Source organism: Juglans microcarpa x Juglans regia, chromosome 2D, assembly GCF_004785595.1.
Source record: "Juglans microcarpa x Juglans regia isolate MS1-56 chromosome 2D, Jm3101_v1.0, whole genome shotgun sequence".
NCBI classification, from domain to species: Eukaryota; Viridiplantae; Streptophyta; class Magnoliopsida; order Fagales; family Juglandaceae; genus Juglans; species Juglans microcarpa x Juglans regia.
Genome location: NC_054596.1, coordinates 13376132 through 13390720, shown reverse-complemented (window position 1 = coordinate 13390720; position 14589 = coordinate 13376132). Strand labels below are relative to the sequence as shown.

Sequence of the window (14589 nt, the reverse complement as noted above, 5' to 3'; positions counted from 1 at the left end):
ATCTACACTCCACTCAACTATTGTTGAGTGGCACACTTTGCCAATAAGAGTAATCACAAAGATTGTTTTTCACTTCTTAGCACACTAGTGAAGGTTTTTAACACCATCTTGGGCGTTAAACACTTGAATTAGGCTTTGCGATAAAAGTGTGTACCCGATTGCCATGTAAAAGTACAATTCTCATATATACCAGTAATAAGTTTGATTTACATCAGCTTGTCATCAGGCCTATCTAATAAGGCTGAGGGGTATACCTTCCAGCTGCGACTTCAAAAGGGTCACCAGTCTTTAGAATTCTAGGAACTTAACAAAGTTGCTAATAAGAAAGATTAATGGCAGAGAAATTGCAGATGCTGGAAATGAAGAGGGATGTACAAACCTCTGATTATATATATATGTAATATATATATATATATATATAAATGTAGAGGACTCGCGATGAATACAATGCAGAGAATTTAAGATGAATGACATCTGAAGAAATCAGCACCGTGCTCAACATCATCAGTTCTGATGCTTCCGCTTTGTGCCATAAGTATTCTGTACACTCTCTTCGAACAAACCTCACCTAATCTTCTGTCCTCACCAAGCAGCCCTTCTGTTGTCAAGTCCTTGAGAAGAAATTCCTTTTCATGCACCTGCCATTTGGGGGTTTAAGGGTCATCTTCTTGGTAACCAACAGTACAGAAGTTACAATTATGAAAAAAGAAGAATTCATTCTCCTAACAGAAACATAGAGTACTCGTATCTATATGGCACTATACTTTTTTTTATTGGCACCAAGTGTCTGGAAACAGCATCCCGACTAATCCCGGGGATGCACAGGCTCTCGACAAAAAGTTTTCTGCAAGTGCACCTTGGGTAATTCAAGGAAAAAATCCCTCAGTCCCATGGCCCCCAGAAATTGTTTGCATCCGGAGTTTTGACATCGAGATTTTCCATTTTGGTGAATGGCACTCCGGTTGGGTTTTTTAATAGTTCACGTGGTTTGAGACAAAGAGATCTGCTATCTCCTTTTCTTTTCATCCTTGTCATGGATGCATTGATTGAATAGAATGTTGGAAGCGGCGGTAGAAGGAAGGTACTTGTTGGGTTTTGAGGTGGGCAATGAGGAACGGAATAGCATGAAATTATCTCATCTTCTTTTTGCCAATGACACATTGATTTTCAGTGAGCCCAATCAAGAACATATTCAATCTTTGAGAGCATTGCTGTTAAGTTTTGAAGCTGTCTCGGGTCTCAGGATTAACCCAAACAAGTCTAAAATTATACCCGTGGGTGCCGTAGGTAATATTTCAGATTTGGCTAATATTTTGGAGTGTAAGATTGCTTCAATGCTGCTGAAGTATCTTGGTCTTCCCTTGGGGGCTCCTCACAAATCTGTTTTGATATGGGATGGGGTTATTGAGAAGATTGAGATAAGGTGTGCTAGATGGAAAAAGTTATATTTGTCTAAAGGGGGAAGAATTACTTTGATAAAGAGTATGTTGTCTAATCTTCCTATGTATTTCCTTTCATTTTTCCCTTTGCCGGCTGGGGTTGCTAGTAGAATTGAGAATATTTATCATAATTTCTTATGGGGAGGAATAGGAGAGGAAAAGAAGTTTCATTTGGTTAGTTGGAATAAGGTTTGTCAACCGGTTTCTTGTGGAGGAATGGGGGTGAGAAACTTGAGGTTGTTTAATAAAGCACTCCTTCGAAAATGGCTTTGGAGATATCATGAAGAGAGAGATGCTTTATGGAAGAATGTTGTTGCTGTTAAATATGGGAGTCGGGGGGAGGGGGGGGGGGGGGGGATTGGTGTTCTAATGAAGTTAGAGAAGCGTATGGGGTGAGTTTATGGAAGGGTATTAGGAAAGGTTGGGGGAGTTTTCTAAACATATTAGTGGGGGAAGGGAAGAGGATTCTCTTTTGGCATGACATTTGGTGTGGGGAATCAGCTCTTAAATCAGATTTTCCATCTCTTTACAGGATTGCAAGGGATCAAAATGTTGCTGTGGCAGATTACCTTCAATGTATGGATAATAATATTCTATGGAATGTTGACTTTATTAGAGACACAAATGAATGGGAAGTGAATGTTGTTTCAGATTTTTTGGGAAGAATTTATAACTGAATTTATAACTCAAAAGTGATGCAGGGAAGAGAGGACAGGCTATTGTGGGATCACGATGGAAATTTCAGGTTTTCAATCAGTTCTTTTTGTAAGGTGCTTAATTTTCATTCTAGCTGTGTATTCTTCTGGAAAAGCATTTGGAGGGTGAAGGTACCTACTAAGGTGGAGTTTTTCAGTTGGGTGGTTGCTCTAGGTAAAGTATTGACCATGGATAAACTTAGATAACGTGGTTTGTGTATAGCTGATTGGTGTGTCATGTGCAAGAAGGTTGGTGAATCTGTAAATCATCTTTTTTTACATTGTGAGGTGGCAAAATCTTTGTGGAATGAGGTTATTGGTCGATCAGGTTTATATTGGGTGATGCCTAAGGAAATTGTGGATCTCCTTGCACGTTGGCGTGGTTTTGAGGCAAGGAAATGTGCTGCTGCTAGATGGAGAATGATTCCTTTGTGTTTAATGTGGTGTTTATGGCTTGAAAGGAATGTGAGATGTTTTGAAGACAAAGAGCGTTCTTTTGAAGATCTTCATTATTTTTTCTTTTCTACTTTGAGTTTGTGGGCTAGGATCTTTGTAAAGAATGATGATAATGTACTGAATCTGTTTCTGTCATAGTTTCCTGCTTTCTAGTCTGTAGTAGGTATTTCCTTTGTATACTTCATGTGTACTTGGGTTGTGCCTATTCTTGGTAATAAAATTCTTATTAATTATATAAAAAAAAGATTGTTTGTACCTAAGGAGATTTGAACGTTAGACCTGGGGGAGCATACCCCAAGCCCAAGGCCTTTACCACTTGACCCCCAGGGGTTAATACGGCACTATACTTAGATGTATATATGCCCCCAACTCTGAGAAATATGGAGACATCAAGACACACATTTATATTTCTATATCCTTTCTATTCCATTAATAATTGTCAAGAACATGGAAATTTTCACTAATGTAAAAATAGAAATAAATGATTAGTCCACTATTCATTTCTTATTTAGCTCTTCCTCAAATAGACAATCTATCTATTCTAGAGATTAGGATATAAGCATGCTGACATACATAATTTTGGAAATAAAATGTCAGAACACAAAGGTCTCGTTTAGATATCCTGTACAGCTTTGCCATACATAATTCTAATAGATGCAATGTACAGTAACTACATTTCTCAATACCGCAATTCTACTCCAACACAATGAGATTGATCGAAGTTCTGCTAACAGCCTTTAAACAATTAATCCCATTTCCTTCTTCGAAATCTTTAGTATACATTTAATCATATTAGGTTCATAGTATATTTAGCAACTAGGTAGAAAAATGAGATTTTCTTTCCAGGGGATGACAAAAAGGCACCAAATATGGAACATTGTTACATGGGCCTACAGATTATACTGTTGCATCGAGGGCTCAAAAACAATTGGAAATAAAAAGTCGTGCTAATACATACCGATCTACTTGGGTCCATGTAGACACTTAGCAGGGATTTCATGGTGGGGTACTTCTTCGAAATAGAAAGAGCAAATCGTGGTTGTACCTTTGGAATTGATATCAATGCTTTCAACCTGTGTTCACAGCAAAATCAGAAACACAATCAGTTGAGTCTTGCATATAAAACAAATGAAGGCATGAAAATATATTGTAGAAGCAAATTAAAAGTGCATAAAGGAATGATTAGACCCCCAGAATAATAATAGTTTCTTCCTAGAGCACCCATATCCTAAAATAAAATAGGGTTTAAATTCTTGGCCAAGAATCCGAAGCTGAAGAACAGCCTAAATCTTTTTGCAACTCAATAAGTTTCAATTTCTATTTCAGGCGGCAGATCACAGATTCACAAGCCACATTATGAACTAGGCACAGGCATCATGAATACACACCATACATTAGGGGTGACAATATGTGACACGACCCGTTAACCCAACATGTACACGACACGATAAAAGTGGATTTGGGTTTGGCCTTAACGGGTTCAAGTCAAAACGGATTGACCCGTTAAGACACGATTGCTTAACGGGTCACTAACAGGTCAACCCGTTAAGAAAGTTGAATTTACATCTATACCCTTAGACCTAAAATTGAAAAAATTCATAGTAACCCTACGGCCCTCGAGTCCCTCAATTTTCTCAAATCTCAACTTCTCAACTACTCAAGTGACCAAGTCTCAAGCCGCCTCCCTTCAACCAGTAACCCTTATAACATTAATATTTTACAATGTGTGTTTATCATATTTGGGATTGTAACTTTAATATTATTGCAATGTGTTTATCATATTTGTGTAATTGTGTGTTTATCATATTTGATACTGTTGGGATTTTAATGTCCGTATTTTTATTGTTTGGATTGTAATTTTGGACTTGTAGTTAGTTTTTTATTTTTTATAGATATTGTTTATATTTTAATATTTATATAAAATCAATCAGGTCAAACGGGTCTGTTCAACCCATTAACGTAAACGGGATAAAACGTGTCGTGTCGTATCGTGTCAATCTATTTTGAATATAGTAACGGGTTAAAACAGATCGTGTCGTGTCAATCTGTTATCTTAATGGATCGTGTTAGTGTTTGAGATTTTCACAAAATCCTTAACGGGTCGTGTTCGGGTTGACCCATTGAGTATAATGTACATGTCTTGACACAATACGAACACAACTCGTTAACACGATTTGACACCCCTACGGCATACATATTCCATCTATTCAATGCCTTGACTATTACAAGGCCTCAATAATAACCTTTTATCTGGTCATTGAAAAACCCCTCTATCAATCTAACTACAAATTTTTATTTTTGAAAAGCATATTAAAAAATTACCATTCTACAAGGGACATTCCTCTCCTCTACCACAAACATTTAAACCTACAAATCTCACCTTCATACAAATGAAAAAAAAAAAACAGCAACTTGAGATTCAACTCCACAGGCCTCCCAAAATAAAAATCCTAATGATGCAGAGGTGGTACAAAGGATCACATTTGGAGAACCAGCAGTTTTCAGTGAAAATCACCAGATTTGGCTTTAAGACGGCTTAAAAAGGATAGGAGCAGGATTTGTTGAGGATAGAGAGAGAGGACCTAGCCTAGGAAAGCCTCAAATAGACAAGGGAAGGCTCATGTGGCTGAGATCCAACTCAACCGTAGAACCGTTTGAGTTTGACTGTTTTCCAGAAAGATTCATTGATGATGCTGAAAGTTGAAGACAAATTATTGGGCTTTGTGCTGAGCTCATCCATGATGAGAAGCAATAGTTTGTGGCAGTGGCGAGAGACGAGAAAGAAGAAGAAAGGAGTCCATTGTTTCTTAAGTCCGAAAAATGACTTCCACTTGGCTGAAGCATGGTCATTGTCCATTAGTGTTTTTTTGGCTGAACACATAAATTTATTCTGTTGACTAGCATTTTTTTAGTTGCACTAAGCATAAAAATGCAAAGAACTATTTTAGGAAAACACATTAGGCTGAAACAAATGGAGCCTAAACCTCCATATCATGAAAGAAATCCTCCACATCCATAAGGCATATTCAATAATATTAACAAGCAAATGATAGATAGGGTGCCGCATCTACCCTTTGCCCCAAAGTTGCATACAGGTCATAGCCACCAAAAAACTAAGATACAAACACAAGTTTTTTTTTTTTTATAAGTAAAATAAGTATTTATTAAACCACCAACTGTCAATTACAAAGATAGAAATGCCCTAATTATGTAGAAGCATTAGAAACTAAGAAGTCATGAAGGTCAATGCCATTAAAATCCACAGCAATGGCCCAAGTACAAAGAGTCCTAAAAAATAACAGTTTTAGCTCCGCCAAAGATCTCTCTGTCTTCGAAAGTCCTCTCATTACGCTTCTGCCATAAACACCACATAATACAGATAGGGAACATCTTCCAAACCGCTATGATCTGTCTCACACCTCGAATTGAGGTCCAGCAAGCCAATACATCCAAAATCGGTATCTGGCATAACCCATGCTAAGTCCATTCTTTTAAACACCTCATCCCAAAGAGTTTTGGCTACCTCGCAATGTAAAAGTAAATGATTCACCGACTCGCACCTCATCCGTGGTGAGAATCTTGCCTAAAGACACTATCCACAGAAAGAAAGAAGCCTTGGGAGGAGCCTTATGACGCCAAAGCCTTCTCCAAGGAAATTGTATCTCAGGAACTTGTGTGAGGACCTTATAGAAGGAACGAACAATGAACACCCCTTTCCCTACAAGACTCCACCACAAATCATCTTCATGCTGGATATTTGGATGACAAGAGTACAAGAGACTATAAAATCTATAAAACTCCCCATCTCCCAATCCTGTGCCGCTCAGTTGAAATTGATGTTCCAGTGAATGCTCCTACCTGAGACTTCCATAACCTCCGCCATTGTGGCATCTTTGGCACTTGCAATCAAGAAAAGAGTAGGAAACAGATCTTGTAGAACACTGTTACTACACCAAACATCCTTCCAAAATCGGATCTTTGAACTTGTCCCCAATTGCAGTCTAGTGTGTTGGTGGAAGACCTCTCATCCTCTTCTAATATGTTTCCATAGCCCCATTCCAGGGGCCCCTCTAACTTCTCTAGTACACCATCCCTCCCCTAAATCACCATATTTGTTCTCGATCACCGTCTTCCATAAAGCATCTAGTTCCTTGGTATATCGCCACAACCATTTTTGCCAAGTAACGCCCAATTGAACAATCTCAAGTTTCTAATACCCAAACCACCATTAGAGATAGGACGGCACACCATCTCCCACTTGACTAAATGGAATTTAAACTCATTTCCTAAGCCCCCCACAGAAAATCTCTCTGTAGCTTCTCAAGTCGACCCGCCATACTAGCTGGCAAAGGGAATAATGATAAAAAGTAGGTGGGTAGGTTAGAAAGTGTACTTTTGATTAACGTAATCCGGCCCCCTTTCGACAAGTACATTCTCTTCCACCTTGCCAATCTCCTCTCTACTTTTTCAATCACTACATCCCAAATTGAGCGTGCCCTCGATGCTATACCCAGCGGTAGAACACAAGTTTTTTGACATCTAGTATTCAATAAGGTGTCCAACATGGCAACATACTAATGAAAATAAATCCAAACAATGTAGAGTAACTGGTTTTGAAAGAATCTTTTAATGAATACTAACATTTAACAAAAGCAAAAAGCATATAACTCAAGTACACTAGAGGTATATCAGAAACCCACCACAAAGAAAATTCACATTCAAAATCTGAACGATCCAACTATAAAAAATAAAAACAAAACGAAAATAGGAGTGGAAGTGTCAAGTATCAAACTGATCTCAATATAAAAGCTTGGGATTATGCATTGGGAGCTCAACACCTTTAGACCAATAACTTTTCCATTTCCACATTTACACAACAAAAAGGCATAAAAAAAACTTTCCACTGGACACAACTCCCTTGCCTCTCAAACCTCCTATTCCAAGTAAGTTGGGTAATGTATGAAGTGGTTTTAGAAGGCATGTTGCTGTGAAATATCCATGACACGCTTCTTGCCTTAGTTTTCAATAAGGGGCATGTTAGCACTTTGTTATTTCTCTGTGGAAATTACCTATCAAACTTTCTTTGTGAAAATTTTTGGACAATGACAACCGAAAGGTAAGTGCATTGACTATCAAACCATTAGAAAAATTAAAATTCGAATTCACTAGCGAAATTAATAATTTGTAACATTTGATGTACTAACCCGGAAATTGTTGGGATAAATAGATGATCAATACAATTTGGAGAAAGACCTTTTTTTTTTTATAAGTAATAAGCAATTGTATTGATAAAGATAGGCATAGCCCAAGTACACCGGAGGTATACATATGAGTATACCAAATTAAGAACTAGAAATTGTTACAAGGAAATCATTGGAGAAAGACTTACCATAAGCTCTTTTTAATTAGATTCTTATCAACGGCATCCTTGGGAATCAGGGACCCATTGGCATTCACAGATAGGCGCGTCAACTTCTTTCTGCAGTTTATTGAAGTAAAAGTAGAGAGAGAGAGAGAGAGAGAGAGAGAGAGAGAGAGAGATTAGTCATTCATAAACTATAGTATGGAGCTGGCAATTCTTACAGACTTATCAATAAAAGAACCAGGTAGATTACCAATCCACCAGTTTACATGATAAGTCTATGCAGAAAATAAGAAATAACTAAACAATTGTTAATCTTATCCCAAAACAAAGTTAGGTACTCTTGTACTGATGCTTATTATGGTCCCAATTAACACTGACAAGAATAGATATCCTTGCTTTTACTTAAAAACTGGTCATTGACCAATACAAAGTTAGGTACTATTGTACTGATGCTTATTATGGTCCCAATTAAAAACTGACAAGAATGGATATCCTTGCTTTTACTTAATAACAGGTCATTGACTGGAGCAATGTGCGTGAATATTCTAAAAATCTTGAGGAATGACTATTTTTATGTCTCAACAAACATCAAAGTTAACTGGTGAAGAAGCCAAAGAGGTAAGTAACGAAGAGTCAATAGCTACAATAAGATGAATAGTCTATGTTTCTTTATTGAAAAATTAATAATAAAATGACAGAAGAGTTAAGTGGTGGGAAAGCCAAAGAGACAAGTAATAGGAAATCAATAACCACTATAAGATGAAAAGTCTTAGCTTTTCTCTCTATTGAATTAGTTATCATAAATGGTAGGAAACCTTTCATCTTCAATTTTTTTTTCTAAATCTTAACGTCAAAAAATCGAGTGGGTTAGTTGTGGTAATAAAGACAATACAATGAAATGCCTTTCATTTTTTATTTTTTGATAAGTAAGAAGGATACAATGAAAGGCCTTTTAGTATGTGAAAGGTTGGGATAGGTCAATGAAATTAAAAACAAAATGAAATAATGAGGTGGCACAGTAGAATACAAAGATGTTTAAGAAATTATATAGGTAATATATTTCCGAATTCAACACAAAAGATCCTTACAGGCACTCAGTACCTGAATTGGCAGGATGCCAGGCTGGAGCTCAAACCAACAACATGTTCTGCTAGTTCAGCTTCATCCACACATTGCCTGGAATGTACTTTAATGAAATGAGTGGTTAATTTTGCCAGCACCTGTATCACAATTTTGGATAACAACTAAATAAATAAATAATGGCATGTGTGAAAAGACCTATGAAAAGCTAGAATAGTCCTTTAAAACTTGAGTATCAATTCAACCTCTTCAACAGGTGGACGTCTCCAGCCATTATTATTTGATGGGTTCTTATACTGTTCCTGTTCCCTATTGTATTGTACAACCAGAATTACAACGTTATCAAGCATAACCCAGGAGAAAAAAATTGCAATATAGTAAACCCAAAAATAAAGGAATGCACTGCAGTCAGATTATACGACCCCAGGTCCATCACAATTCAGTAATTGCTGCATCTTTAATTGAAATCTTTTTTTATCGGTAATCAAGGTCTTTTATTCATAAAAGTAGGCAAGCCCAAGTACACAGGGAGTACTTGGACACAACCTGGACACAAAAAAGGGCAAATGCATTTTAAGAAGAGAACCGCTACAAACACAAAATAATTACACAAAAATAAACCAGCAAACTGACGTGGCTTCAAGTAATCCATTAGATCTACTTTACAGTAAAAGTAACTTCATAATCTGACGTATCACATCAAGCCACATCAGTTTGTGGTTTTCTTTGTGCAATCCTTTTGTGGCTAAAAGATTTCCATTTTAAGAATAGCCTACTCTTATTGGCAGGTGAAACGACAAGTGAAATAGATTATAAAAATAAGAAAAGAGAAAAAAGGACCATAATTGAACAGCTGTGGCAAAAAAATAAAATAGTGTGAGTGATGCATCTACATGTTCTCAAGTCATCCCAAAGAATTTTTTCTTTATATATATATATATATATATATATATATATATAGGTAAGTCATCCCAAGGAAATAGATATAGGATAAAATCTTGCAAAGATTTCAATCAGAACTTGACTAGAAACATTTTTCTACCATTCATGAAGATAGAAATTTGTTTTTATAAGTATTCATGAAGATAGAAAATTCATGGGAACAAAGAAATGGTGACATAAAATTACAAATTTTCTCACTTTTATTTCCATTGTATGAAGTTCCAAACAATAAGCACAACACCGGTAAAACTAGTGTATAATTTCTTTTTTTGATAAGTAAGGGTAGTGTATATTTTCAATTTCATGACCTTTCCATTCAAACCACTATACCACTATTCTATTATAGGTCATATAAAATAAGTGTTGTGTATGATGCACCACACTACCTCTTGTCTTCAAAAAAACCGATCATCATTAAATGGCTAGAAGATGCAAAATCCCTCCAATACACTACTTTATCATACTATTGGAGATAAAAGAACAAAGGAATGAACTGCTACATGAGAGTAGAACTCAATCGCACCTTTTATTAATATATGCCATTAACCTATTGGTAATGTAGCAAATTGTGTAAGATGGGTAATGACTTCGGACTTGGGAAACATGGTCATGAAGAGCTTCATTGATAACAAGATTACAGAATTCATCTGCCTCATGTACTAGCAATATGTATGGAATCTCTATACCATTAGAAGAAAGCTGTAATAGACAAAAATAATTATATGTCAAAAAAAGCAAAGGTAATAACATGCAGGTTATAGGTGTAATGTAACAGGGGAATATAAAACCTTCAAACCAGATTTCACGCTCAGCATTGACAATTTGAATGAATCTATCACTTATCAAAAAAAAAAAGAAAAATTGAATGTATCTGTCACTAGTGACTAGTCACTGTTTTCTTTTAAAACCTTAAAATTAGATTTCTTAATCACTATCCTACACAAGTTCTCTCTTTCTCTCAATCATTTCTTTTCTTTTTGCTAAATGAAGACATCATTTAATTACCAAGCTGGTTGTGGATTCAACTAAGAAAATCCATATTGCTGCACCTTGGTTGACATATTGCTAGCATATAATAGGAATTGAAGCGTACTTCAGGAAACTAAGAGGACATTTTTCTAGTTTTCTAATTTTACACTTTGGAAAGCTAGATGTCACCTGCAATTCTAACTTCTAGTGGCTTGTGACCCATGGCTACCTGTTTCAACTCAAGTAGGTAAAGTAGTTTTCTCTTTGAGAAGCTAAAGCTCAAACACGATTTTAACTTACCATGAGCCCATAATGTGGTCTATTCAATCTAAGGAGGTGAAAGGGAAGGGAGGATTAAACAAAGGATAATATTATAGTCTCTGTTCTTTGTCAAGATTTCTGCTAAGAATTTAGTACTGTCTCCTCTCTCTAAGAATTTCTAGACAAATTGTACCTGTGATAAATGTTCTGGAACAGTCATTGTCCACACAATCGATCTTTCAATTGGGTTGGAAGTTATACGGTAGGTAAGCCCTTTTTCAGCAAACCTCGTAAGCAGATGCCCTGAAGTAAGGACGTAAAACTCAGCTCAGGAGGTATAAAATTAACAGAGACATTAACTGCTTAACATAGTATCTATGAGAGAAGAATATGGAGATTCAATTTTAAATGGTAAAGGAAAAATAACAACAAATATACTTGCCTCCAACTGACCCCAGTTCGACAACTTTCGCATCAATTTCAGCTACAATAGATTTTAATGCAAGCTTCCCTTTTTCCCACTTTCGCTTTTCTTTCTGCATTTTTTTCAACTCTGCAGCCTCAGCCTTCTGTGCTGCCTTTTGCAACTTCTCTTGCTGAATTATGGAATTCAATCAGCTACTTGTCTGCTGGATAAATATACTAATTCACTTCATTCAAACTTACTTCCTTCTTCAGTTTCTTCTCTTCCATTAAGCGAGCTCTTTCCTCCTTCGCCATCTTCTTCCTTCCAGCCGCTCTGTCCGTAGCCTTTTTCTTCCCAGCATCAATTTCAGTTCCTTTCTGACTAGTAATCTCATTCATCTGCTCCATGTTAACAGTTTCTTTGTTGAAAGAATCGAGTACCTGCTAATCATTTATCAAAGTCATTAAATGCGCTAAGTAAAGTGGCATCCAACATATTGGTGGTCCACCAGCCATTTAGAGAAATTTAAATTGGCATCATAATGAACAGATTAGTGAGCGTGTAGGGTAGGAAACACAATATTCCATAGAAATTCAAAACATATCATCTTAGGCTTCAACTATGCAAAAACTACAAAATCTTAAGCTTCAAAACATATCATCTTAGGTTTCTCAAACCACAAGCATACATGGGTAAAATCTCTCCATCCCATAATTTCTTCTTAGATGTTTCGTACACTTTACCCCAGCCAAAAAAGTAAACCAATTGTCGCATTGAAATTCTTCACCAATCCATTTCTGGTCAGCAAGTGCCAGCATCAAAGAGACCATGACTAACAAAATATCAGGGTTAGGACAAATGATAGATAGGCTTCATACTTCAGTCACCTTTTCAAAGTTGAGTAAGTGCTATCCTATAACACCTTAATTCATCTTCCATGCCAAATGATCAACACAAGTATCTCTTCCTCCCAAACAAACTTCAAGGATTCTGTGGAGTTATCAGCAGTGCGATGCTGCAGTTGAGACTCCTCGGGCAAGTAAATGCAATTATAAAATTTATTTAGACATGGAGGAACCTATGTAGCACCCATTTGATGTTCATTTTTCTCCATCCCGTTTCTTCTATACAAGGATGCAAGGCAATGATGGAAAAGTAAGGGAAGATGTGAAATTTAAGCTGCTAATGGATGATAAGCTTGTGAGCAGTAATGCATCCCCTGGAACTCATTATATAATTTTAAATTTGTTAATTTTTGCGATTGGCATAAAAAAACACCACCAAATATGAATTTTTGTATATTCCAAAGAATCTAAAAGTAAACAAATGATGATTATTATCCTTTGGTAGAGTACCACATAATTTAGCCAACGTTACCAAAACTGAAAAAGTATATAGGTGGGTATAAAATGCCGCATGAGAACATTTTACTGGTTAATACATTCCATTATGCTACCCTACTTGCATATTTTAACACAAACTTTTTGAATTGTTTTCACTTATGTAACAGAAAGCTCACCGCCAAAAAACCAAGTTTAGATTTTAAAGATTATGCACTAGGTTGCATATGGACGATCTAAAGTTAAGACTCTGGCATAAGAATTGACAAAACCAAAGAGACAATTTGCTCTTCAACCTCCAACAAACTAAAAATATATTTACAAGAAAGAAAAAATATCAGACCGCCATGCATTAAGAAGTACCTGATTAGCATCATCTCGCAAACCGGTCAAATGCAAAGAACCTTCCCTAGTCATTTGCTTTGAATTATCAATCCCTGACAAGCATTAGCCATAGGTCTATTAATGAAATACGAACAAATCTCACCATTTTTATTTTGCCAAAAACCATAGCTGAGAATTTTGGGCAGCATAAAAAAAATCATTATTTAAATTTAAAAAAATAAAGCTTATACAGATTAGACATTAGCATGCCTAGAGAACTCGTTGATTCATAAGACCTAGAACTCCAATCCAAGTCCATCGCCAGGTCAAAATCGCTGACCGTTGTTTCAGTGTCCTTGCACTTTTCCCTTCCAGACCCATGTTCAGACTCATTGTCGGACTCCAAGCATATCAACCCACAGATTCCTGAGAAACAAGCAAACAAAGCCAACACCAGCCCAACATTATATTAATCTAAAGATAAGTACAAATCTCTAACACTCAAAGTTAGATTAAATCATCTACACATAACTCCAAAAAAAAAAAAAAAACAAAACAAATAAAAAAAAAAAAAAAAAGGAATTTGGAAAGAACCAGATAACTAAAAGTTGAGGATTTTCTAGTAATCATACAATTAAGAAATGAAGTATAATCGAACTAACCTGAGAACTTCTTCTCAGAATCTGAAACCCTAATCTGGGGATCCGATGAGCTAGTTGTGCATTTGACGATCACTACATCGGAATTTGGGGCGGACATGGGGGTATCTGGGACGAAGGTGGGGGTGGAGTTGGGACCCAGCTTCTGCGGGGTTGGGTCGTCGAGAAGGACCAGAGCCGGAGGGTTTGGATTAAGCTCAGATTCTGTTCGGCGTTGTTTCTTTGAGGGGAAATGCACTGGGGTTGAGAGCGCATTTTGGTGGTCATCTAAATCTTCTTCGTCGTCGTCGTCGTCGTCGTCGGAGAGAAGGATTGGCCGGAACATTTTGGGAGGAACTATAGGGAAGCAAATCGAGGAGAGCGACGCAGTGGTAGTACTGGGTTCCGTTTCTTTCTTCGAATAAGCGCGGGATTGTTGGAGCAAAGGGATCTGTTTGGTTACGAGCGTTTATAAGAGGATACATGGGATTAAATTTCCAGGTTCTCTTCGAGGATATTTCTATTCGGGGATTAGGTTTGAACAAAGTGATGCTGTAATGTAATTACGCCCATGGGCCTGAAAACATTGTTTGGAATAAAATTGAATAGAATATTATTATAATATTATTTTTTAATATTATTATTATTTTAAGATTTAAAATAGTTGAATTATT

The 14589-nt window shown here is 36.6% G+C and overlaps 1 protein-coding gene across 4 annotated transcripts; it reads right to left on the bottom strand.

The window, feature by feature from the left end:
• Positions 1-114: 114 nt before the first annotated feature.
• LOC121250633 (crossover junction endonuclease EME1B-like) lies at positions 115-14379 on the bottom strand. 4 transcript variants are annotated; one of them, XR_005937823.1, is made up of 13 exons: positions 13940-14378; positions 13548-13703; positions 13317-13390; positions 11874-12056; positions 11650-11803; positions 11401-11510; positions 10501-10676; positions 9281-9344; positions 9057-9175; positions 7980-8069; positions 3549-3663; positions 380-638; positions 115-261 (listed from the first exon to the last, which is right to left on the bottom strand). XR_005937823.1 is itself a non-coding variant. In XM_041149804.1 (12 exons), the coding sequence occupies exons 1-12, from the start codon at positions 14259-14261 to the stop codon at positions 459-461; spliced, it is 1740 nt and encodes a 579-aa protein (XP_041005738.1). In that variant the 5' UTR covers positions 14262-14377; the 3' UTR covers positions 115-458. The 4 variants fall into 4 exon arrangements, 2 of the variants coding, with proteins under 2 accessions (XP_041005738.1, XP_041005740.1); XR_005937824.1 differs by having other exon boundaries at positions 11874-12053; positions 13940-14377; XM_041149804.1 differs by having other exon boundaries at positions 115-638; positions 11874-12053; positions 13940-14377.
• Between the last annotated feature and the right edge of the window lie 210 nt (positions 14380-14589).